Here is a 23,955-nt window from a genome sequence, read left to right as displayed (position 1 = left end):
ATAAAATAAGACACCCACACACCCTGAAACTTTGCCCAAAAGTCTAATCAAAACTAACTAGTTTAGAAGTTTGCAAATGCTTGGTTATTTTCCCTCATTAATTTATATTTTCTTCACCAGAATTCCCTTTTACAGCTGGAAGTGGGAGTGCCAAAATAGCACAAGACAGACTGTTCTGGCAGGATTTAAGCTCCGAGAATGCAGATAAGCTTGTAAAACTTCTGCCTTGGGATTCGGTTCTTATTGGAATCAATGCCAAATTTTGAGGATCAAACGGAACTAACTTAGTGCTGCCAAGTTCCACCCAGAAGCTTGAGGAAGTTTTTTGGAAGGTGATGGATGGCTTACAGGACTGATGCCATTTTTTCTTCACCCTCACTCCCCGCCCCCCGCCATTTTGGTTTCCTGCTTTGCTACCTTTTTGCCTCTTCTGCTCTCTTCCCTGCCCCAAATTAACTATCCAGCTTCCCCCTTCCTCACCCTAGTGATGCACAGCTACTCATCACCAATACATGCTTCACTTTCAGAAACATGCCTGAAAGACATTAGAGTGAGGAGCCAAGCTCTGAACACAGAGGTTGCAGTGGGAGATAAGGGAAGGCAGATGAGGGAGAAGGGTCCCTAATGTGGGATGCTCTTTCCTTAAGATGGCTGTCCTGGCAAGTCTTGAGGCCTGTGGTTAGGAGTCAGTTATACAGTCCCACTCACCCCAATGCACTGTCGAAGTAGAAGAGCCGCTCGCCCGTCCTGTTGAGCATGCTGGGCCAGGAAGGGGCTGCGAGGTAGTGTTTTACATTGTGCACTCTCCCCGTCTGTCGCTGGTAGATGTCTGCCACAATGGTAAAAACAGCCTCCTTGGGATAACATAATGCAACGTGCAGCCAGTCTCCTCTGTTGGCAAAATGGTGCAAGGGAGTGAGGATAGAGAAAATATATGCTTGTAAGTGTTCAAGGAATTGAAAAGAAATGAGAAAAGGTCTCCTGCTGCAAGCACAATATTTAAGGGGTAGAAAGGGTCTTTGTTTTCAACACCTCCTCCCCTTTTGAAAAATCCCAACCAAACTAACTTGGGGATTCACTTTGTCTGGAAGCAACTGCTTGTTGTTACTATAGGCCCAATCCAAAGACCACTAGATCCACAGAAAAGACTCCTACTGACTTTACTGGGCTTTGAATTGGGCTCCAGAACTGCTTTAAAATCAGAGAATTGCTCTCAGCATCCAATATGACCTAGAGACAGTAATTTCCCAGGCTTTATTAGAGGACAGAATTTCTTTTCATGATGTCCATTGTAATCTCTTGAAAGGCCATTAGGCTTGGTTTTGTTCATCTAGCAGGAGGAGCTGGTTTCAAGCAGACATTTCAACAGGGGCACTGATACAGGAATTGTATAGAAATCTGAGCTGAACCAGAGCCATACTTTACAGAGACTTGCTTCTTTCACTTTATAGCAAAGTTTATTATTGTGGTTTCCATTAAAAGCTCTCTCTCCAATACTAAACGTATAATAAATAGGGCTACAGTTAGAGGGTCTTATAACTCCTGTCTTCCAGAATTTCAGCAATGTGCTGATGACAGCCAACTAAGAAGAATGCAAGTTGACTTTACGCCCTGGCTCTACCATGGCTATTTCCACTGCCACTGTTGCGGAGAGGAAAATTAGTTCAAACCTGTAAAACTATGTTACAAGTAGCAGGACCACGCAAGGTGTTACAGTACAGTTCAGAAAATGACTGGGGAGAATTTTCCAGCAAATCATGGTTTCCAGATGCATTTAGCTTAGAGAATTTTTTGTAGAACAAGAGAAAGAAGCTAAAAGTCATAGAAAGGCTACATAAGAAGGGATGGGGGAAACAAAAAAAAAAGTGTGGCTTTCATTGTTTCTCGTTCTCCTATTCAGTGACTCTGTGCCACATATAGGCATCTGAACCATTAGCGTGGTTAACTTTACCAATTGTCCCAAAGAGAAGATGGAATTCTGGGATTTCTGACTGTTGATGTTTTAAAACATTTTTAAGAATATTTGGATTCCTGTTTACACGGTGGGATGTGGTTCAGAGACAGAAAAAACCCTGTATATCCTCCAGTGTCTTTTCAAGGCCCTACAACTCTGGAGTAGAAATGAATTTATTATTCCACCCAGCTGCTGTATGGCTTATACAGTGCAGAGTTGCCAGCCAGCCATGCAAATAGAGCAGTAAATGGAGGCAAATGGATTTGTTTCGGGGAGTTCTGGGAATCTAAAAGCCAAGACTTTCGCTAAGTGTCTCCGCATTAGCCGCACTGAAGGCAAAAGTCAATCCCATTGGATATGTTCAAGTTCCTCCTGGTTTTCCCATCTTGGGTTATGTTTAAAAACAAACAAACAAACAACAAAAAACCACATATTGCAAGGTGGAATAGAGGGCAAGCGGTTCTAGAATAATAAACCACATTCTTATACCCAGGCCCCATCACACTGAGCCAAATACTGCCCTCTAGATTTTAAGTAACTCCAACTGTGTCACAACTCAGCACAACTAGAGACAAGAGATATTTTCAGACATATTGGCCTCCAACTAGAGGAACTACACTAGAGCCATGGCCACGGAATATTTTTAGGATAGTGTCCCAAGAACACAACTGTTTAAGGGTGATTTTTTTCCCCTCTTTGCATTGCTTTAGCACACTGGGTTCCCTGGAGATGCTGCCACAGAAACATCCCGACACCTCCTTGAAAGCCTGGGAACTGACTTCTGTGCAGTGTTACAGTCCCATGGGGGAGAAAAGCACTAAATACAAACAAGAAAGCAAAGCGGGAAGGAAGACACATGAGAGAACAGCTGAGACGGTTGAGTGTCCACGGTTGAGTGTCCCCAGGCACTAAAGTCTTTTGCCAACATGACAGGGCAGACTGGATTTTGGAAAGAAATTTATTGAGGGTGAGATCTCTTCATGAAAACAGGCCTTTCTTTGCGAATGTTCTCGCAGGCATACATAAGCCTTAAGGATATTACCAAAACAAAGCTTTAGAACAGTGGGGAGGGAGAGGAAAAAGCCTGGAGTCATCAGTTAAATACAAAAACAATTGATTAAATACATTGAAACAAGATGCAATAAAACAGCCTCTTATTTAATCCTAGTTTTGTTTTGAACTCTCATGTTAGCTACTTTGGCTATTTTGTAAAGGGGGTGGGGTGGTTGTTTTGTATGAGTCATTGACAACCATTATCCATACATTTTGCTTTGCTTGTCTGTGGCACTAGGGACAAGCAAAGCAGTGAAAACACGGGTATCAGATGATACCATATAGGACCCTGCACTGCTTTTTGGGGGGAGGGATAGCTCAGTGGTTTGAGCATTAGCCTGCTAAACCCAGGGCTGAGAATTCAATCCTTGAGGGGGCCACTTAGGGATCTGGGGCAAAAATCAGTACTTGGTCCTGCTAGTGAAGGCAGGGGGCTGGACTCAATGACCTTTCAAGGTCCCTTCCAGTTCTAGGAGATTGGTATATCTCCAATTATTATTATAAATTTTGGTGAGCAGAAATTTACAAGGTCAGAGCCTCTCTGCCAGGATCGGCTCTAGGCTCCAGCAAACCAAACATATGCTTGGGGCAGCACAATTCCAGGGACAGCATCCCAGGTGGTTTAGGGTTTTTGGTGGTGGGTTTTTTTTTTTGCGCTTCGACAGTTGCACTCTCAGAGGTTGTTTTTTTTTTGCTTGGGGCAGCAAAAAACCTAGAGCTGGCCCTGCCCTCTGTAACCATTGTCAGGACTGCAAGGGAAATGCAGCCTCCTGATACAGTGGCTGTAAATAATCAGGCAATGTAGCTTAATGGGTCAGCAGAAGATTTAGGCTGAGATTACTGCACACAAAAGAAAAGATGGGAGCTATTCCTGCTCACTGTGGAGTGATGAATGTAGAAAACCTTGTGGCTGGAACTTTAGCTGCAGGAAGCCTTATATTCTCATTCTCTCTCTCTCTCACACACACACACACACACACCCCTGTGGTTGTGTTTTTTGGAGAGCAGTTAAATTATGGCTCCTCAGTGTTTCTGAACTTAAACCTCTCTGTTTGGATTCTTGTTTTCAGCTGGAGAAGTAACAGCTAGAACTCACAGATGAATCAAGCTAAATTTAGACTGGCATGCATCTCTGAGCCAAAATGGGCCATGTTCCGCCTTTCCTAACATGTAAGCAATATCAGCTGGGATTTTCCAAAGCCTCTGAAACCAATAGGGCTTATGTTCCTCCATCACTTTTCTGAGCTGCTCCTGTTATCATAAAGAGAAACGTTTACAAATATTATATTTTTATATCTGTAAAGGAATGCCTTGATTTTAATTCATCTTTTGGAACGGACTAGATTCTAAAAGTAGTTGCAATACTTTACCTGCCTGAGTCCCCTGTGAGGATCTGCAGTTTTAGATTCCCTCATGCTGAATGAAAGATCAAAATAAAAGGAGATGGTGATCAGCAGATTGTGAAAAGGAAGTAGTGAAACCGACTGCAGATAAAATGCTGTCAAATGTAGAAAGCAGACAGATTTTCTTCTTTTAGTTATGAAGATTTACTTGTAACAATGGGTTAACAATTTTCAAGCAGAAAGTCTGATTTTTTGGAGTTGATCCTTTAAAATTAAATTAAAATCAAATTCAGATATTTTAGACACTTTAATGAAAGAAAATAGCTGTGTTTACAACCTTTACTGGTAACCTTATTCCTTTCATTCTCATAGTAGGGGATTTTTTAAAAATTTTGGGAGGTCAGTTTCCTCTCTGTTTTTTCCCCAGACTATTGGCACCTGAAGCAGCAAAGCTAAACAACAACTGGTACAAAGTCAAGGCTTACTAAGTCCTACCAAATATTTTCAAATATTAAAGTGAATACTTAAAATGTCTACTGGCACAGGCATATCTCAGCGCTGCAGCTTCTGCTCCTGTGTTACTGTCATTCAACAATCCACACAGTGTGTTTCATATTTTTTTTTATGCATTTGCTTAGCACTGTTTATTTTCTCTTGGAAATGGCTGTTTTGTGGCCTTTTTTTTATTGCAATATTGATATTTGCTGTTCTGACTCCCCAAGTGAAGCAAAAATACCAAAATGTTTAAAAAGTTCCTTTGGCCGTTGCCAGCTGCTGAACTTCTTGCTCAAATGAAGCAACAAGGGGGAAGTGGAAAAAGGAGCACAGAATATCAGGGTTGGAAAGGAGCTCAGGAGGTCATCTAGTCCAAAACCCTGCTCAGAGCAGGATCAATCCCCAGATAGATTTTTGCCCCAGATCCCTAAATGGATCCCTCAAGGATTGAGCTTACAACCCTGGGTTTGGCAGGCCAATGCTCAAACCACTGAGCTATCCTTCTCCACAAAAACACATCAGTTCAGAGATTTCCTATTATTGGACACAGGATAGATCTATAGTTTACTACTGTTGAGTCCCATAGTAATTCCAGCAAAAGCTGAACCTCCCTCGACTGTTCAGTTCAAACCACAGATTCAAAAGATCCAGAAGAGTGCCTAAGACCCCAAATGAAATACCCAGAGGAAAAAGTTTGACATATTCCTTTAGTACACACAAAGTATTTTATATTCACAGTGTCTAGATTTTGCATTTCTGATGCCAGTAGTTTCTAGGAATAAAAAAGGAAATACAGTAATGCCTGATTTTTCTGGTATGGTGATAAATCTGCATCTAAAGTGAGAATGGTATAACTTGGACTGGTACAAACAAGAGGTTCAGCTAAGTTTAACAGGAGTGTACATCTGTTTGCTGCGCCCTCCTACAGGCAGAGGGCAAATAAAGCTCTTGGACCATATAGGTTTAGGTGGAGCATTGCCCTCTAGAGGCTGGAATGTCAGACCTGAACAAAATGTGTGTGACCATGTCTACAATGCACTTTCATCAGTAAAACTTTGGTCGTTTAAGGGTGTGTTTGGGGGGAAAACAAAACAAAAAACAAAAAAAAAAACCAACCAATCAACCAACCAAAAAATAAAAACCAACCGCCACACCCCCTGACTGACAAAAAGCACTGGTGTGGACAGTGCTTTGTCGGTGGGAGAGCATCCCACCGACAAAGCTACAGCCCTTTGTTGGGGGCGGTTTTATTTTGTTGGCAGGAGAGCTCTCTCCTGCCAAAGCGTGGCTGCACTGTGTGCCTTACAGGGCAAGGCGTTAGAGGTCCAGCTGTGCCTCTGTAAGCTGCTCAGTGGAGACACAGCCATTGTTGCTGACCTATGGAGAACATAAGGAGCCCTGATACGGTTCTAGCTACTGGAGATTCTGCTGCAGTGTTCTGTCCCTGAAAACCACCATGAAGATTTTGTGGACATGACTTGTTCTATGGCTGATGACTATGAAATCTACAAACCAAATTCTGATCTCATGGGTGAAAATCTGGAGTATCAGTGCAGAACAGAATGTGGCTAGAGAATTAGACTGTGTCTACACTAGTACTTTTATCAGTGAAACTTTTGTCAGTCAGGGCTGTGAAAAAATACAAACCCAAAACACAGCCCAGACCGACATAAGTTTCGCCAACAAAAGCACTAGTTTTGAGAGCACTATGTTGGCAGGAGACGCTCTTCCACAGACACAGCTACCACCCTCGTTGGGGTGGTTTAATGATGTTGGTGGGAGAGCTCTCTCCTGTCAACACAGAGCAGATACTCAGACAGATCTTACAGCTATACTGCTGTAGGGGCTGTAGTGTAATCATAGCCTAAATAGCAGAGAAAAAAAATCCAGTGGTTATAGCTGCCTGCAGCACATGTTGGAAATTAATAAAGATTAATTGATTTCCAAAATATAGAAGTTAGGAGAATGGGAGATTTTTGCTCACTAGGTCAGTTTTCCCTAAACTATTACTACTCTGAGTTAGAAATGGTCCTCTGAGTCCTCCCCCTTCCCCTAACCTATACAAGCACAATGAAATGTATTTTCAAAAGTGTGTCATTTGATTCCTATTCACATCAATAAGAAGGTTTCAAATATAAATCCTCACGCACTGCTCTGAAAGTTAATATCCCAATGGGCAGTACAAATCACAGAGAGAGAATTCTGAAGTGAAGACAACAAAAAAGATCATACTCAAAAGCTCTCACTCCATCTTAGCAGCAAATCCCAAGAGGTGCTCAGCATCTGCATTTCCCATTGACCTCAGTGAGAAGGCAATTTGCGTGATCAGTTCACTTCTCCTAGGAGTCTTCAGATACAGTGAACTGTCTGGTTGCAGGCTCATTATCTGTCCACCAAAAGTTCACATTCAGCCAAGTTAACAACACAGCAGCCATCTCCTGAAGGCTAACTCCACTCCAGTGCTTGACTTGGAAAGGGGAGTGGGATGTACTTTCCACTCATGATTGGAAAAAAGGCTGAGAACAAACCTGAGAGTATCTTCACTGCCTCCTCCATCCCCACCCCCACCCCCTAATTCAAACACCTTACATTTCAGCAGACTGGCCGTGAGTCCATGTTTCCCAGTGGCTCACTAGAGCTGTCCATCCCACTCCTCTCAAATTTCTTTTTAAGGTTTTTTTCTTCAGTTCCAGTCCATTAAGCACATTCAAGTCCTCACAGGGACAAGACAGCTACCAGGCAAACAGCCAGCAATTTTCCTTTTCAAGGCTTTGGTAAGACTAGCCGCTTCTGAAAAACAACTCACTACAGTTCTAGTGACAAATGGAGAGCATGTTACATTGCCAGAGCAGTGTGAACCAACTAACAGAGCCTAAATCTGCATAGATAATTGACAGAGATAGTTAATATTCACACACACAGTTTCATTTTCACATTTATGCCACTTTAGGCAAAAGGGGTTATATTTTTGAGGTCCAACAAATTAAAGCTCCAGCCCAACGGTGATAGCTAGGAGGCATGGAGAAGGAGTCAGCACAGTATTTGACTCACAGAACCTTACATTCAGACTAAAAAGAAAATCTGTACTGAAATAATTAGGAGTTTCACTGACCATATTTTTCTCTAACACGCTGGCTTTCTTGACAGTAACAATTTTATTTTTTTAATTTTCTCTCCTTAACTGGATTATCCAGTACTGTATTACTATTTTTCTGTGAACATGTCACACACACATATGGTGAGAACAGGTCTGTGGGACCTGTGAAATTCACAGCCACAAGGCCTGCTGGTTTGGGGGATGGGTGGGGAAAAAAAATAAAGACAAATCTCAGCTTCCAGTGGGTGAGAAAAGAAAAAGTAACATGTCTAGCCCTTTTCCTCCTGGAGACAGCCTTGAAAATGAAACCCAAAATAAACCAAAGTAAATGACTTCCTAGAGTAGAAAAGAACATGCAGCTGGGTTCTGCATCTGCAATGGAAGGTTGGGGGTAGGGATGGATTTACAGATTGCCTGACCCGCACATTCTTCCCATATGTTTATTATGTAAAACGAGTCAGTCAAGAGTCACCTCACTAACCTTCCCCCGTATCCTCAGGCCAGCCCTGGGCACAGAAGTGGACAGGAGGACAGGTTTGGGGACAGCCTGTGACACAGCTTTTGTCATCCTCTTATTCAAAAACATTAGTGCCAGCTCCACATATGCTACTACAGTAATAATATGTAACTACAGCTAAGCAACTCGCATTCCAAGGTTTCAGTAAACATTTCAGCTCTTTTCTTAACAGTAAAGTATCTCACTACAGCTCCAATCTATTTGATTAACCTAATGGATCAAAGGTAAGTAAGAAAAAATATTTTTGAGACACAGAGAGTTTAAATATATTTACTAATTTCTATGTTATTTGGATATTTGAATTTGAACTGGGATATAATCAGCATATTTAGGGCTAGATGATGATACCCTAACTCACACCTAATAGCACATTATTGATTATTTGTATCCTGGCTGCACCTAGAGGCCTTAGCCAGCTATCAGAGACTCATTGTGCTAATTACAGTATATACATATAACAAAAAGATGGTTGCAGCCCTAAAGCTCCCAATAGCAATTTGATTTGCAGAAAAGTTGCTTTCATCTGCCTGTGTATTTATCAGTCCAGGTAATAATGGCAGAAACAAAAGGGTTGCTCATACACTAGTTAATTTATAAAAGAATAAAACCACAACTTTAAAAAAAAAAATCTCCGTCAGTTGGGCATGTTTGCAACAAGCTCATTCTAGCCTGGTTTTATTTGCTTTGTTTTCCTCCAGATTGCATCACTGGTAAAGAATTTAATTGTACGCAAGATAAGTAGCTACAAGCAAGTATCATACTAAAAAAGCAGCTGTAGACAATAATCCCTTCAAAGTTGAAACCAGCTCATATGAAGCCAAATACTATTAGTGCCTTGGCGTTTCATTTGGGGAGCTGGAGAATATATAAGGTTTGCTTATGCTGAAGGGCACATAATGATAATTTAGGTCATTTAGATCAAAACACACATCCAGATCTCACTTTGCTAAACATGGAAAAAGTGTTAAAGTGCCACCTTTTCATCTAGAAGTTAGTCATGGGTCCAAATCAGAACCTCAAATTTGAGGCATGGGGATCAAGGGGGTGGGGAAGAGGAGATCTGAACCTAACTCTGTGGTTTGAGTTCTGGGTCAGATTCAAAATAACTCCTTTTTTCCAGTTCCTGTTCAGAAGATTTCAACACTATTGAATATGATCACAACCCCTAGCTCTGGTAGAGCCTGGAACCAGACCTTCTGACCTCAGTCTAATACAAATGAGAATCCAAACACAGCCTCCTGTGCCCATTTTTTTTATAGAAATGTAAATATTCAGCCCTTCCATATGCCACTGTCTGAGTCCAAAGAAAACATGAATACATCCAATTTCATTCACTTCCAATCAGAATAGTACAAAACCAAAGCTCCCCAGTCCTTCCCCACCACTGAAACCTCTGCAGAGGTGCAACTAAGTGCTGAGCACCTCTTACGACGTGCTGAGTCTATCGGCTTCTATTGACTTAAGTGGACACTTAGCATCAGGCCATAAGACAGTACCAATGAATAAAGCATTAGGAAGACTGCCACGTGAGTTTCCACAGTCCATGGCAATAAGGCAGATCAGAGCATCTGCAGGGATGTTTTGTGGGGGATTGTGAGGATTTGACTGTAAGTGACCTCATCAATTTATTAAGTCTGTTATTCAGATATGCCCTAGTATTTCCTTCAGTCAGCTGAATCACAGTGGATGGGGGAAAGTGTTTCTCTCTTAGCGTTAAACAGACCAAGTACAGCGGTATTAGCTGGTGCTCATTAGTAATGCTGAATGTACAGCCTAATTGGCCTTGCTTTTCAGGCTATTTCCATAGTACAATTTACCACATGATGTTTTGGACATTTACTTTGAGGTGATTTGAGCCCTCTTTAGATTTTCCTGATAACACAGATAAACCCTACTGATTTACTGCACTGAACCATGCATTTGATAATCTTCTCTGCTTTAGCCTCTTTCAAGATTAGAGAATCTGCACACAGACAAAGACTAGGTCATTAAATTAAAGGACTTTGCCTACTGTATGAAGTGCCAATCTTTGGACCATTTCTTCAGAGTTTGAGAGGAGACACTTACCAGAGACATACAATGTTCCCTATAGTCTCCGCCTAGCTTTCCAGATTCTCTCCCCTTCCCTTTCCTTCACCTAACAAGCTTCTGTGATTCTTTGTGCTTCATAAATGGATATTAGTGCTAAGTAAAGCCCTTAACCTAGTTTTTACAGATAATTTCCATCCCTCCATTAAGAACAAAAACACAAAGGAACATTGAAACAGCCTCGATGAGGAATATCGGCCAACAGAGAGATGAGATACATTGTGGAGAGGTCTTAGGTCTCCGTTCATGAAACTTTCACACACAATTTATGCTGGACAAGAACAGGCTTCAGAATATTTTGATAGGTTCTAGGGGACTTTATTCCCGATAATTAAAATTCCAGTTGGTATTCTCTTTCTGCTCAGTTGCCAAAATGTTTGCAAGTTACCAGGTCCAATGTTAACAGTTTCAAAAGATCTCAACAGCACACCTTCATCCTATCCTTATAATACAACTCAAATCCACCTGACTACCCTATGCACTAGAAAACAAAAACAAAAAAATGTTCCTTTCTGAGCCAACCTGTACATGCCCAACACTAATTTAAAGCTCAATCTGCAGATCTTAATGACTGTGGTTTTCTATATCAATTCAACTGATGAACCAGCTGCCATACCCAACAAGTCACATGGATTTCTCACTGGAAAGGAAATCAGTTTTCTTCATGCAACATGCCTGCACAAGAGTTTCCACCCCAGAGCCACAGATGGCAGCAAGTCGTGGTTCACAAGGTCAAGTTTTTGTTTGATTTCCTTAATCCTATTTACATTTTTTAGTGGTAACTGAAGGAATTTTGGGGGGAGGAGTGTCACAATTACTGTAATCCTCATGTAGCCATCAAAATCAGCACTGAAGAGGTACATCCATGACACGCCCTCAGCTAGTCACAAATAAAAGGGAGGGCTCCTCCTAAGTGCTTGGGTTCCAAATAGCATCCTAGACACATGCTTGTGCAGTGCTGCTGGACACAACGGGTTAGATTCTCACCTGGAGTAAATTTGCATTAACTCCAACTGAGGCATGTCGATTTACCCCTCTGGCCCACCCAGTGAATTTCAGTGCTCCAGGCTTTTAAACCAGTGATACTTAGACTGAGGGCCAGGAGCTGCAAGTGGCTCTTTACTGTGATTCCTGCCACTCACTGTGCGAATTAATTATTAACCAATCAGGATGCTTTTACTATGTTATTAACCAATTGCAAACTACCTGGTCAGTCAGTTTGCTCCGAGTACATTCATTCACACGTACACAGAATATGAAACAATGAATTCATGCTACTGTGGCTCCGTTGGGCAGTGATGATCACAAATTTGGCTCCTGAACCACTGAGATCTGAGTATCACTGTCTTAAACAGATATCTGAACTAAATGTAAATTACCGCTGTGGGGATTTATGGAATTTCTGGTGGCAATGAAGGAGTTAACCAGACAAGTATTCCGCACCAGTATTATGCCTGACTGCTGGAGCAATCCGAACCCTGGTACGCATCCCACTGTCAAATTCTTTATTTCCCCCTTGACCTTCTTTTAGTCAACTCAAAATAGTTATTCCAGAAACACCAGTGCTGTCTAGCTGAAACATCAGTATCCCTGATGTAGCTATCTGCTGCTCTACCAATGCCAGGTAAAAATAACGTAATGATTTAATAAAGCTGCACTGCAATTACTACTCCCAAGACACTGCTATTAAGCTTATCATTCATTTTCCTTGGTTTTGCTCAATAGCACTTTGTACATTCTTCACTATGGTAAGAGAGTGTTTATTTTTTGGCTGATTATTCACAGTACTATGTGTTTAAAAACAAACAGAAAGAAATGTTAAGGCAGGTAAAAACTTCCCAAAGGGTCTAACTTGGATTGTCTACATCTTGACTTGTTATTTCTTCCATTCTAAAAATAATAAGAATGCTGCACCGAAGCAACGGTCAACTTTGGAAATACTTGAGAGTGTTTTTAATCAAAATCGTCTTTTCCCCTCAGTTACTTTCCCTTCCACGAGAACCTCTTTTCTCAGTGCTTCCCCTGTGCAGCCTAAACTCTTCATCATTCCCATTACATCATTCGAGTTCTTGCCCTACTTAGAGGGTCTAGTCTATTCAGAATGAACAGGGACTTACTAGCAAGAGTCTAGAAAGAAACAAGCGTCGCAAGTAGTTTTATATGAAGCAAAATTGTGGTTTTCTTTCAGTGTATTTCTTCAAACCAGACAGCCTGACAACTGTTTCTTGATCAGGGGGAAAAAAAAAAAATAAAAATCTAAGGACAGGCAGCTTTCCCCCATTCAACTGATTTGATTGTGGTTCTCTTGTTGTCGTCTTTTGTGAAACCAACCATACTGCAGAGCTTTGAATACATGATACGTGATTTATGTTGCTGCCTGAATAAGGGACCAGATCTCTGGCTGGGTATTGTCAGAGACCCTGGGGCTGCGTATAAATTTGAATCTGTTTTAATACTGTGGGATAGAGCCTCAACTGGAGTAAAAACTGGCCTGGCTCCCCTGGAGTCACTAGTTACACCAGCTGAGGATTTAGCTCTATAATTGCAAGGAAAATTACTTTTAAAATAGAAAAATAAACGACAAAACTAGGGCTTGTCCACAGATGACAAACTGACTTTTCTTCTCTGTGAAAGTACAAGATGTTGAAAACTCTTAGACATTAATAGCTCCTCCATGGCAAGAGAGTGTGCGAGATGTGACACACATACACAACACACATATCTTGGGACTTGCACTATGGCCTATATCTACCTTCCTCTTTAAATCATAGGAGAAGTTTGCAGAGACTACACCTCAGCACAGTCACTGGGGAAGGCTGCTGGGAGTATGATAGAGCAGTTCATGCTGGGATACATGATGTCTATGAACAGCATCTCCATACTGGAGATTGAGAATGTCCCTCTCCGGCAGCAGCAGAGAGTCATTTGGACAAAGCTACCAGCAGGTATTCAAAATGGATTTTGGTTGGGCAAAGCATAAACACCTCTGCTGTATGAGCACTGCCTACAAATTTGGGCAGAATTTGACCCAAAAAATTCAGCACAAAAATTCAAGGAAACCAGCACCATTCAAAACAGAGCCAAAAATGCTACCTTCAGCTAAAACCTGTGCAATTTAACTGTCTTGGAGGGGCAGAGTTAGATATTCTCTATGGGCTCGATTTGCAAAGGTATATAGGCACCTAAAGATGCAAAGACTCCTAACCTGCTTATACACTTTTGAAAATCCCACTACATGCTTACCTGCATCTTTGGCACCTAAATACTTTGTGACTCTTGCCCTATGTCAGCGTTTCCCAAACTTGGGATGTCGCTTGTGTAGGGAAAGCCCCTAGTGGGCTGGCCTAGTTTGTTTACCTGCCATGTCCGCAGGTCTGGCCGATCGTGCTTAACAGTGGCCGCAGTTCACTGCTCCAGGCCAATGGGAGATGCTGGAAGTGGCGTGGGCCAAAGGATGTACTGGCCACCGCTTCCGGCAGCTCCCATTGGTCTGAAGCAGCGAACCGCAGCCACGGGGAAGCATGATCAGCCAGACCTGCGGACACGGCAGGTAAACAAACCATCCTGGCCTGCCAGGCGCTTTCCCTACACAAGCAGCCTCCCAAGTTTGGGAAACACTGCCCTACATGATTAAGGCAAAACGTAATAATGCAAGAGTTTGTTTGCACAACTCTGCTCTTTTACTGTATCATCCTAACAGGACTCAAGAAGTCATATGTGCTAAAGAACCTGTGTGTCAATTATAGGGTTTTCTATATTGCTTATCACTGTAGTACCCAAGTATCTATTTTGACAATGTAAATAATGGGTGTGACTCACATATTGTGAGGCTCTCTCTCCTCTCAATTACACCAGTTCCAATCAGGTGCAGCTGCACTGAAGTGGATGGATGCATGCCAATGTAAAACCCGTGTACATGTGACAAGAATCAGTCCCTTTACCCAATAGTCAAAACAGGAGAGATTGGGGGGGAGGAGGGAGAATGGAACAACCTGCAGGGGAAAAATAAGTCTAAAGTGCATATGTCCCAGTTTTATATAGAGGAGGTGCAAGAAAACATGGAAACTGGAACAGAACAGAGTTTTATCAGTTTTGAAATATTTCAGCAGACTCCTGATATTTTTAAACTTGATACAAGTAAAAAATGAAATTGCAGTGTTTAGGACAGAGAAAATGTGACTCTCCATACACATTCAAATACATTTCTACACACTTCATATTCTACACTTTATATTTATGGGAAATAAATTGGGTGTGCAGCAACTAGTGTGAACAAATGAGAAAGAGCACGAGGTCTCCTTTGGATCCGATTTCAGGGACAGCATGCTAGTTGTAAGCTGGATTTTATTTCAAAACTTACTGGAAGGAGAAAAGTCTCCGCACATCAGAAAGGCTGCAGTAAAGTGAACACAGAGGCATTTGTTTGTAATTGTGTCTGTCATAAACAACTTACTGTAGCTCTCTCAGAAGTTGCTGATATTGTGCCAAAAGATAAAATCAGCTGGACCTGGAAAAGCATCACAGCAATACTCACATCAGAGACAGAACACATTCAAAAGGAAATCTTGGGTGGTACCTGTTGAAGTTGATTGGGTACAGAATGACATCCTCGGGTGCTCTCCCATCCCAATGAATGGTATAGGCCTGCTCCAGCATCACTACAGGTTGGTACTGTTGGTATGGTACTCCTCTATTCACTCCCTGCAGCCTTAGGGGATGAGAATGGTATGTTGCTCTGGCAATAGATAAGGTCAGATTCTCAGGACGTCTGGCCTGAATATAAAGCTGAGGGTGAAAAAAAATAAACAAACATTCATTAAGCCAGCCGGGTCTCACCTTAACATCTGTGTTTGATCATCATTTCCTTTAAATGGCTTTGCTGATGGAACGTTCAGAACTTTCCAAAAGCCACCGAAACATTTCTGACTCCAGTAATGCAGTACATCAAAACCAGATTTTGTAGCTATCTGCATGTCATTTTATGGCGTACAAAAAGACCAGAGCACCAACCAATGTTTACAACTCAAACTCGAAGCAAAAAAGGGGGATTCAGAAAATATTACTAGGTGCTTTTTTCCCTTATAAATGCAAAACAATTGCATTTTAAATGAATGGCCACAGGCCTGATCCAAAGTTCACAGAGGTCTTTGGAGGTCTTTCATCGACTTCAATGGACTTTGGATCAGACCCATAATCTGTTGTGGAATCCACGTCTATTCCACTCTGAAGCATTTGGGGGCTGGAACATACAACTAGGGTCCTCGTAAACTTTCCCACGTTCCAAATAGTGTGTTACATGATCCACAGCACTATTCTTCTGCACTGAGCCTAACAGATGCACCCCTCCCTCACAGGGATCAGGATGTGGATTGGCTCAGCACATTCCTAAGAATGAATTTTTGCCCTGACTCTAGCTTCATGTGAAAGCCAATTTTTGTTGAAAAGCTATTTTGGCCTTTAGGTCAGAGGTGGGCAAACTACGGCCCGCGGGCCACATCCGGCCAGCAGGATGGTCCGGCCCAGCCCCTCAGCTGCTGGACAGGGAGGCTAGTCCCTGGCCCCTCCTCTACTGTTCCCCCCACCCCCACAGCCACGCTGCTGCACGGGGAGCGCTCTGGCCTGCCGCTCTTGCTGGGCTGCGCGGCTTGTGCCCGCTCACCTCCCAGGCTTTCCCATAAGCCAGTCCTGCCACTCTGAGCAGCATGGTAATGGGGCACAGAGCGGAGGGGTTGGATAAGGTGTGGGATCCACGGGGAGTGGTTAGGGGACAGGGAGCAGGGGGCGGTTGGATGGGGTGGAGGTTCGGGGGTGTGTGTCAGGGGATGGGGGGGTTGGATAGGCATGGGATTCCGGGGGGGGGGGAGCTGTCAGGGGTCTGGAATGTGGATAGGGGTCAAGGCAGTCAGTGGACAGGGAGCAGATAGGGGACAGGCTGTTTGGGGAGGCACAGCCTTCCCTACTGGCCCTACATACTGTTTAGCAACCCCAATGTGGCCCTTAGGCCAAAAAGTTTGCCCACCCCTGCTTTAAGTGGAACTTCTAACATACAGCAGCCTTCCCATACCAGGAATACCAAGGCAGTAGCTGGATAGGTATATTCAGATCTGCTAATGTAATGTTAGCACTTTAAAACATTGTGCAGTGCAGCCACACTCCCTGGACGATTTAAAATAAATTGGGAGCAGCTTAGGACACATACACATACAATCATGCTTCACTCTCTCATATACCGGTCAAAAGGAAAAGTGCACCCATCTTCAGCTGACTAGCACTTTAAATTTTTAAATAAAAAAAAGCACACATGAATGAGCTTGTTTCTACAAGAAAATTAATTTAGTACTACCTTTTCCTGAAACAAAGATTTCACACCCTGAAGCAGAGCAAAATGGGGACAATCCTCTGTCAACAGCTTTTATTACCACTGGGGAGAATGTGTGGGGGGCAACAAAGACTAGTAAACGGAGCACTGGACTGGGAGTCAGGAGACCTGGATTCTGATCAAAGCTCTGCCATTAACCACCTGTGAGACCCTAGGCTATTCACCTTTATGTGCCTCTTCTCCCCTTTAATCTGTTGTCTGCTTTGTCTATTTTGACCATAAGCTCTTCAAGGAAGGCAGGGACTGTCTCTTACTAGGGTATGTACAAGATCAAGCACATTAGGGACCTTATCTTATCTCTAGGTCCTACCATAATAATAATTTAACAGAGAACATAGTGTATTTAAAAAGGAGTTGCTCCATGGGCATAACACAGACTATGTGCAGAACCACAGCCCAGAAGCAGGGGCGGCTCCAGGCACCAGCACACCAAGCACAGTGCTTGGGGTGGGAAGCCACTGGGGGCGCTCTGCCGGTTGCCCGCAAGGGCAGCAGGCATGCCGTCGAAGGCAGCCTGCCTGCCGTGCTTGGGGCGGCAAAATGCCTAGAGCCACCGCTGCCAAGAAGCTGGGTATGGCCTGCACATCACTTTTCTGTCAGGCATAACATACAGCTTAAAATGTTGCATCCAGTTGCTGCTTCCTTCTTGAAATCTAACTTCTTGGTGACAAAAAAAATGATTTGATAAGAGAAAGTGGTGGGGAGTCCAGCACAGGGGTTATGTAACTTGTGATCTGCTTTGTGGCATGATATTTTTGGAAGCGTCTCAGCTTGAGATTTCATGCCTGGGTGTCTATAGGCAGACTCTGAGTTCCACAACAAACAAAACAAACAACAAAAGTGACCTGATTTTCACGTTCAGGTCCTATTGACTTCAGTGAAGCTGAGGATACTCAGTGCCCCTGAAAATTTGGTTAAGTGTATAACTATGGGGTTATCAGCCTTACTGTAGGCACCTAAGATTGAAAAATTTGGCCTAAAGTCACAAGAGATCATTCAAAAAAAATTGATCCATAATTTTTAGACATTTGCTCAAATCCTGCTCTCACTTACATTGACTTAGATAGGATTGCTCCAGAGTAATCATAATTACATCTCTGGCCCTGGCAGTACATAAAGTACCACTGGGGGCTGGCATCTTTTAGGATCAGACTAAATATTAGAATTAAATTTGTTCTCCTTCCTCCTCCCCCTCCCACTGTTGAAACCACAAATCATAATTTAGTAAAATAAATTTCCCAAGTGAAGCACATTTGCTCACTCCTCAATGGCTCAAGCAAAAACAAATGTCTTAAGTTTAAATGAAAAACTTCTTTTAATTTATGAAACTCAAGAAAATCTGTTTGCCCTTTACATACAAGCCCCAGGTCAGGAGGTTAAAACAGTGTGCTGATCACAGTCACTGCCACCAGGTTGAAATTCTGTATAACCCACACCACAGGAGGTCAGATTTGATTATCATAATGGGCCCTTCTCGCCTTAGTGTCTTTGAATTTATGTATTATTCTTGACCTGAATGGTGTTTTTCTGAGTACGGAATGTTGGCATCATGTCTGACACTGCAAAATAATTCTCTAGACCTCTTTCCACATGAAAGTCAGTAGTATTCATCATGTCATTCTAACCTTTGTATTCCATGGCTCTCCCCCGACCCCCAAATACATGTCTCAGGATAGGCTGAAAATCCTTACATTCCAGGATGGAAAAGAAAAGCATCCTAAATACTTAGCTGCTGAAAAGAAGTGGTAAAGGGTTGTGAACTAGGCTGTCCACTGCACTTACTGTTAATAGGTTTAACAAGAAAGGATAGAAGAGTTTACGACATGCTTCCAAACTATGTTCTTTATCATCTTGTGTCAGATAAGTTATCTGGCAGGAAAATTTTCTTAATGTCTTGGGACAAAGTTACAGGCTTAACTAAAAGTATAATAATTACAATTGCTTTATAAACACTGTATCATTGTCAATGAATAAAAATGCAAGCCTTGCGGTTAGCTACAAATATTTGTAAACTTATTTCATTTCCCATTCCAGCCAACACACGCAGGATTTCCAGAATTTTAATCAAGTATCTTTTTAGCTACACAGTACAGAGTTTACACATGCTGGATACTTTGAAACTTGCCTGTTCATTTTTATTATTAAAATATAAAATGCTGAATTCCTAATCCAGCAATGAACTCCATGCAGACAGGCCTTTGCACTCATGTGCAGCCCCAGTGAAGCCAAAAGGTTTAGGGGACGGGAGCTCAAGTATCAGACTCACAGTGAAGTCCTCTTGTTATCCATGGAACTGAATAAAGAAGCCTCACTGCAAGTTTCCCCATGCCACCCTGTCTGTGGATTTCATTCCTGACCTGGAGAGGAGCTAAGGCTATGTCTACACTAGCACTTTTGTTGGTCAAGAGTGTGAACCTTCCCCCCATCCTCCCCTCCTCCGACTGATGTAAGTTTCACCACCAAAAGTGCCAGTGTGGACAGTGCTATGTCAGCGGGAGAGCTTCTCCTGCCAACATGGCTACTGCCATTCGTGGGGGTAGTTTAATTATGCCGACGGGAGAGCTGTCTCCTGTCATCATAGAGTGGCTAGACCTTACTGCGATACAGCTGTGCTACTCTAAGGTCTGTAATGTAGACATAATCTAAGTCTCTGCCTATTCAATCCCCGACTTTGCTGAGTCTGCTATCCAGGATGCCGATTAGCACTAGTTCTAGCAGTGATTTCATGATTTGGAAGCCGGCTCACTGTGGATTGAACTTAGTCTATTTTATATAGCCCCAAAATAGACAACAACTTGTGGTTACTACTGCACTGGCTGAAGTCAAAACATCTACACAGCAACCAGACACCCACTGCTGGCCCATGCCAGCTGACTCAGGCTGGTGGCTCTCAGACTGTGGGGCTCTTTCATTGCTGTGTAGGCTTCTGGGCTCAAGCTGGAGCTCATGCTCTGGAACTCTCCTGCACCTGGAAGGGTCCTAGAGCCCAGGTTCCAGCCTGAGCCCGGAAGCCTACACAGCAGTGAAACCGCCCCACAGCCTGAGCTCTGCAAGGCAGAGTCGGCTGACATGGGCCAGCCCTAGGTTCTTCTTTGCAATGTAGACTTTACATGTAGACTGCATAGCACTACCCTAAGCAGCCCAGTCTCCTGAAAACTTGACACAAACGCCAATATCTGCCTACTCTTCTTATAGTGTCATGACAAAGTCCCTTTCCTTTTCTTCAGTCCTTTATTCCACGACATCTTTACTCTCTTCACTTGAAACTGAAAAACCCCCCAAATCTCCATATATTTCTGGAGCAAGAACTTTGGTATATGTGAACTAATCATCTCTTTCCAGGGAGGAAGAAGAGATATAGCAAGAGAACTTTGTTCTAGAATAATAGAAACCCAGCTTCCCTTCACTCCAGCATATATGTTTACTTAAATAAATAATCAATCCAACAGGAGGAAGAGGAGTGGGCAAAATATTCTAAAATGTGAAGAGTGATGAGAGCCTGATCTAGCACAAGGAGAAGAGACAGCTATTTAGTAAGAAGAATCCTAAAGGGAATCTTATAATGGCTCATTTAGCTGTGCTTAAAATGGTAATCCAGAAGGATTTAGTCCCATCTCAGTTTACACTGGGAGATTACTTAGTAGATTGTGAAATTATTGAGTTCTCTTCATAACTCACATGTTATTTATTATCCACTTGGCTAAAGAGTGTGAAGATAAGCAACATACAAGGTATATAAACACAATAAATTCTTGACTTCTCGACTAAGGCAATATCTGTTTCCCGTCTAATGGTCTAATTCAGCCACTGTTTTTATTCCTGCTATAATGCTGACTGATGGGCATCAGACCTCAATCCGAAGTTCAAAACTAAGCACAAAACCTTGGGTAATATCTAACGTGCAGGTGTTTCTTCAGTAATCCTTTAGAGCCCATACATGAGCCTGAAAAGCTGGTAACTTCCAGAAGAAGAGCTATTTTCCATGACAAGAATTTTAGTCTATGGAGTTATACAGCTTGCAATGGCCAACTATACTGAAGACCTCAATATTCTTTGGAAGATCCCTTTTTAGTTCCATAAAACATGCTGGGAGAGATTCAGATACCCATTACACCAGCATGAATCCAGAGCAGCTTTGCTGAAGTCAGCAGTTATTCTGCATTTACACTGGCATGTAAGTGAGATCAGAATGTGATCCCCTAATTGCACCTGAAGACACAACTAGCTTAGAAAGCTTGTTAACTTTTCATTTTTTAAGGATTCAACTCTGTGAGGTTTTAAGCCTCCTTAGATCCCAATGATTCAAATCGAGCCCTAATGGATTCTATAATCTTCTCAAAAAGCAACCTTTCCTAGCATGGTTTAGAAAAATTCTGAGAGCAGCTACCTGCAATATTTCTTGGGTGTTTTATAGTGTATGCACTCAGAAATGATGATGGAAATATCAAAGTCATAACTGGGTGAATAGGCATTGAACAGATGCCAGTGGAAAAAATATATATAACTAAGCAGAAAGGATGCAAATATCCACTCTAGAAGTGTGTTTGATAAAATAAAAGCATTAAGAGAAATGGAACAACTTCCTGCCTCTATTAGAATACCTCAACAGAATGAAGAAAAATGGACCAAGTGGGCTGAATTGATTAAAAATAAATAATAATTGCTCTAAATTTTTATAATAGCAGGACATCTATTGTAGTGTGACCCATAAATTATACTGCCTCAACTCTGCTGCATTCCCCTATCTTTTAGTGCTTACATCAGAAAATAGCTTGTTCTGCCAACTAGTAGTTTAAAAAAATAAGTGTTTCCTAGCTTCATCTGATTAACACCTCAGGTGCTGCTTGGAAGGCATGTGAAAAGAGAATAAAAACCTGGATTAACTGCTCAGCTGAAGTCAATGTGGCACTGGGCAATTTTAAAGTGCCCAAGTCACTCTTGGACCAACAGAATTTAAGTGTGTCCTAGAGACTCTGTAGGAAACTCAGAGTCACCAACGATCATGATTTTATTGAAAGTCTTGTTATGTTTGGTATTTTTCTTAAAGCTCCAGCTCATGGAATCATATTATAGAAAGCTCAGTTTTCATTAAAAACAGAAAGGAAGTTTCCAGCAGAGTAAAGCATGAAAACATTGAATCCTAAAGGCTCAAAACTAAGGAAGCAAATAAAAGCCCCCAGAATTTTTTTTAATCTCATGATTTTTAAGTATGTGAAGTTGGCAATATTGGAAATGAAAGTGCTGGTGCTTCTCAGGGACCCCTGCTGGCAGCTCCATCCAGGCAGCAATCTGAAACCAGCAGAGGTAAGGGGTTGTGATGCTGGCTGCTTATAGGAGGGAGTAAGGGAATATAGGAACAAAGACAGCTCTGGAATTCACACAGTGATGCCTCAGGTAGGCTAGAGAAAAGCAACATGAGGTGAGAAAATCAGACCAGAGAACTCTTAGGAATGACAAGCTCCCAGTTTGTCCTCAAAACTTGGCTGAGTTAGAAAAACTGCAGGAGGAATGGACTTTTCTATAGCATTTCCACTTTGGGTGCTCATCAAAACCAAGGGGGGAAAAGCCAAAGCAGTGAACTGAAAAAAGCAGTGAACTGAACTATTAAAACTTTCTAAAAAAAAAAAAAAATTGGCTTAAGTTCCAAAAGAAGGGTTTGGTTCATATTTTATATGACCTAGCTTGCCCATCCCTAATCTAAATACCTTCGTCTCAGTTCAGCTGTGTAAAGAGCAACAACTCCCATTGACTGAAATTACACTTTCACCTGCTTGTGCCATGGACGACTATAATGTCTTGTCTTTTAGAGCTACGTGGGAGGGGAAAGAAAAGCACATTTTGTAATGGAGTTTCTAAGACTAAAGTAAACCAAAGGCTTCCTCGTCTTTCTCCAGGATTGGGTTCATTCCTTTATGCTTTTGAACTGAGATATGTAGTGCCCGATTTAGCACACACACAAATCAGACCCAGCAACTCTGGTGTTGCAGTAAAGTATTCAAATGACTATTCTGCAAATTAAATCAACTCCTATTATGTAGAACCAACGACCTTCACTGCTTTCATTTCAGATTCATATTGATTTCCCCACCTAAGGGCTCATAAAGTGAAGTTTTTAGTATGTACTTTATTCACCCAGCTGGATGCTGATTGGGTGAAAGGAGCTGGTAAGGGACAGATCCCAGGGAAGTGAATGTTTATTCTTGCCTGAACTCAGCCAAGGAAAGTTTCTATGGTGGAAAAACTGCCTCACACTGTAGAGTGCCATAATGGGAAGAGTATAAATAGAAATAAAAATATAGATTCCAACTTGTTTATCGTTCTGAATTTAACCCTTGAGTCACCAGAGATGGTGATGCCTCTCTCTCTCACTTTCACACTTCCTCTCTCTTTCTCACACACAATCTGATTTATGGGGTTGCTACATATGAGCCCAATCCTATATCCACTGAAGTCAGCAACAAAAACCCTCACTGGACTTCAATTGGGCAAGATCAGGCTTATACTTTGAAATAGCTAGCTGTGTGCTCCACTGACAAAACAAACCTGATTAATCAGTACTGTATGGGGGCACCTCTAACACTGCACAGTCTTGAATAACTTAGGCAGGATTTTGTTCTGTGCTATACTATACTTTAGCTGTCATAGGGATGGCTAATGAATGCAAGAGAAGTGCATGTGCAGTATGCCACATCAGACATACAAGAATCTTCTTAAAGAAACATGTGCCCTCACAGTACATACTGTGGACTTTAAGGCCATATTCCCACCTTCCCACCCCCCAAATATACCCTCCTGTCTTATATCCATCAGTTTATCTGGGGGGAGGGGAACACTTGGGGAGGCAGTCTTGATTACATTTTTTGATCATTAAAAATGAAGATATTCCGTCTGGAGAACAGGTCACTTTAATGAATGGGTCAAGCATTTTCAATGTAATTCTTCTTGTGTATGGTATGTCTCTTTTGCACTGTGCCACTGCAGAAATGAAGTGCCCATCTCCCCACAAGTGAAGAAAGAATATCAAAGATC

At 42.1% G+C, this 23,955-nt stretch overlaps 2 protein-coding genes across 5 annotated transcripts in view; both read right to left on the bottom strand.

The window, feature by feature from the left end:
- The window catches only part of CEMIP (cell migration inducing hyaluronidase 1), a 142,702-nt gene that overhangs the window by 92,123 nt on the left and 26,624 nt on the right, over nucleotides 1-23,955 (bottom strand). The gene's annotated exons all lie outside the window — the stretch shown is intronic.
- The window catches only part of LOC115658414 (cell surface hyaluronidase-like), a 64,723-nt gene that overhangs the window by 14,475 nt on the left and 26,293 nt on the right, over nucleotides 1-23,955 (bottom strand). For all 3 annotated transcript variants that reach the window (XM_030577273.1, XM_030577274.1, XM_030577275.1), the window contains 2 exons: nucleotides 15,124-15,332; nucleotides 709-891 (listed from right to left, as the gene is read on the bottom strand). In XM_030577273.1, coding sequence (XP_030433133.1) covers nucleotides 709-891; nucleotides 15,124-15,332 — 392 coding nt within the window. The remainder of the gene's footprint in view (nucleotides 1-708; nucleotides 892-15,123; nucleotides 15,333-23,955) is intronic.

This window comes from Gopherus evgoodei, chromosome 10 (assembly GCF_007399415.2).
Source record: "Gopherus evgoodei ecotype Sinaloan lineage chromosome 10, rGopEvg1_v1.p, whole genome shotgun sequence".
Lineage (NCBI taxonomy): Eukaryota > Metazoa > Chordata > Testudines > Testudinidae > Gopherus > Gopherus evgoodei.
The sequence above is the reverse complement of the archived record's forward strand: the minus strand, read 5'-3'. Positions and strand labels throughout refer to the sequence as shown.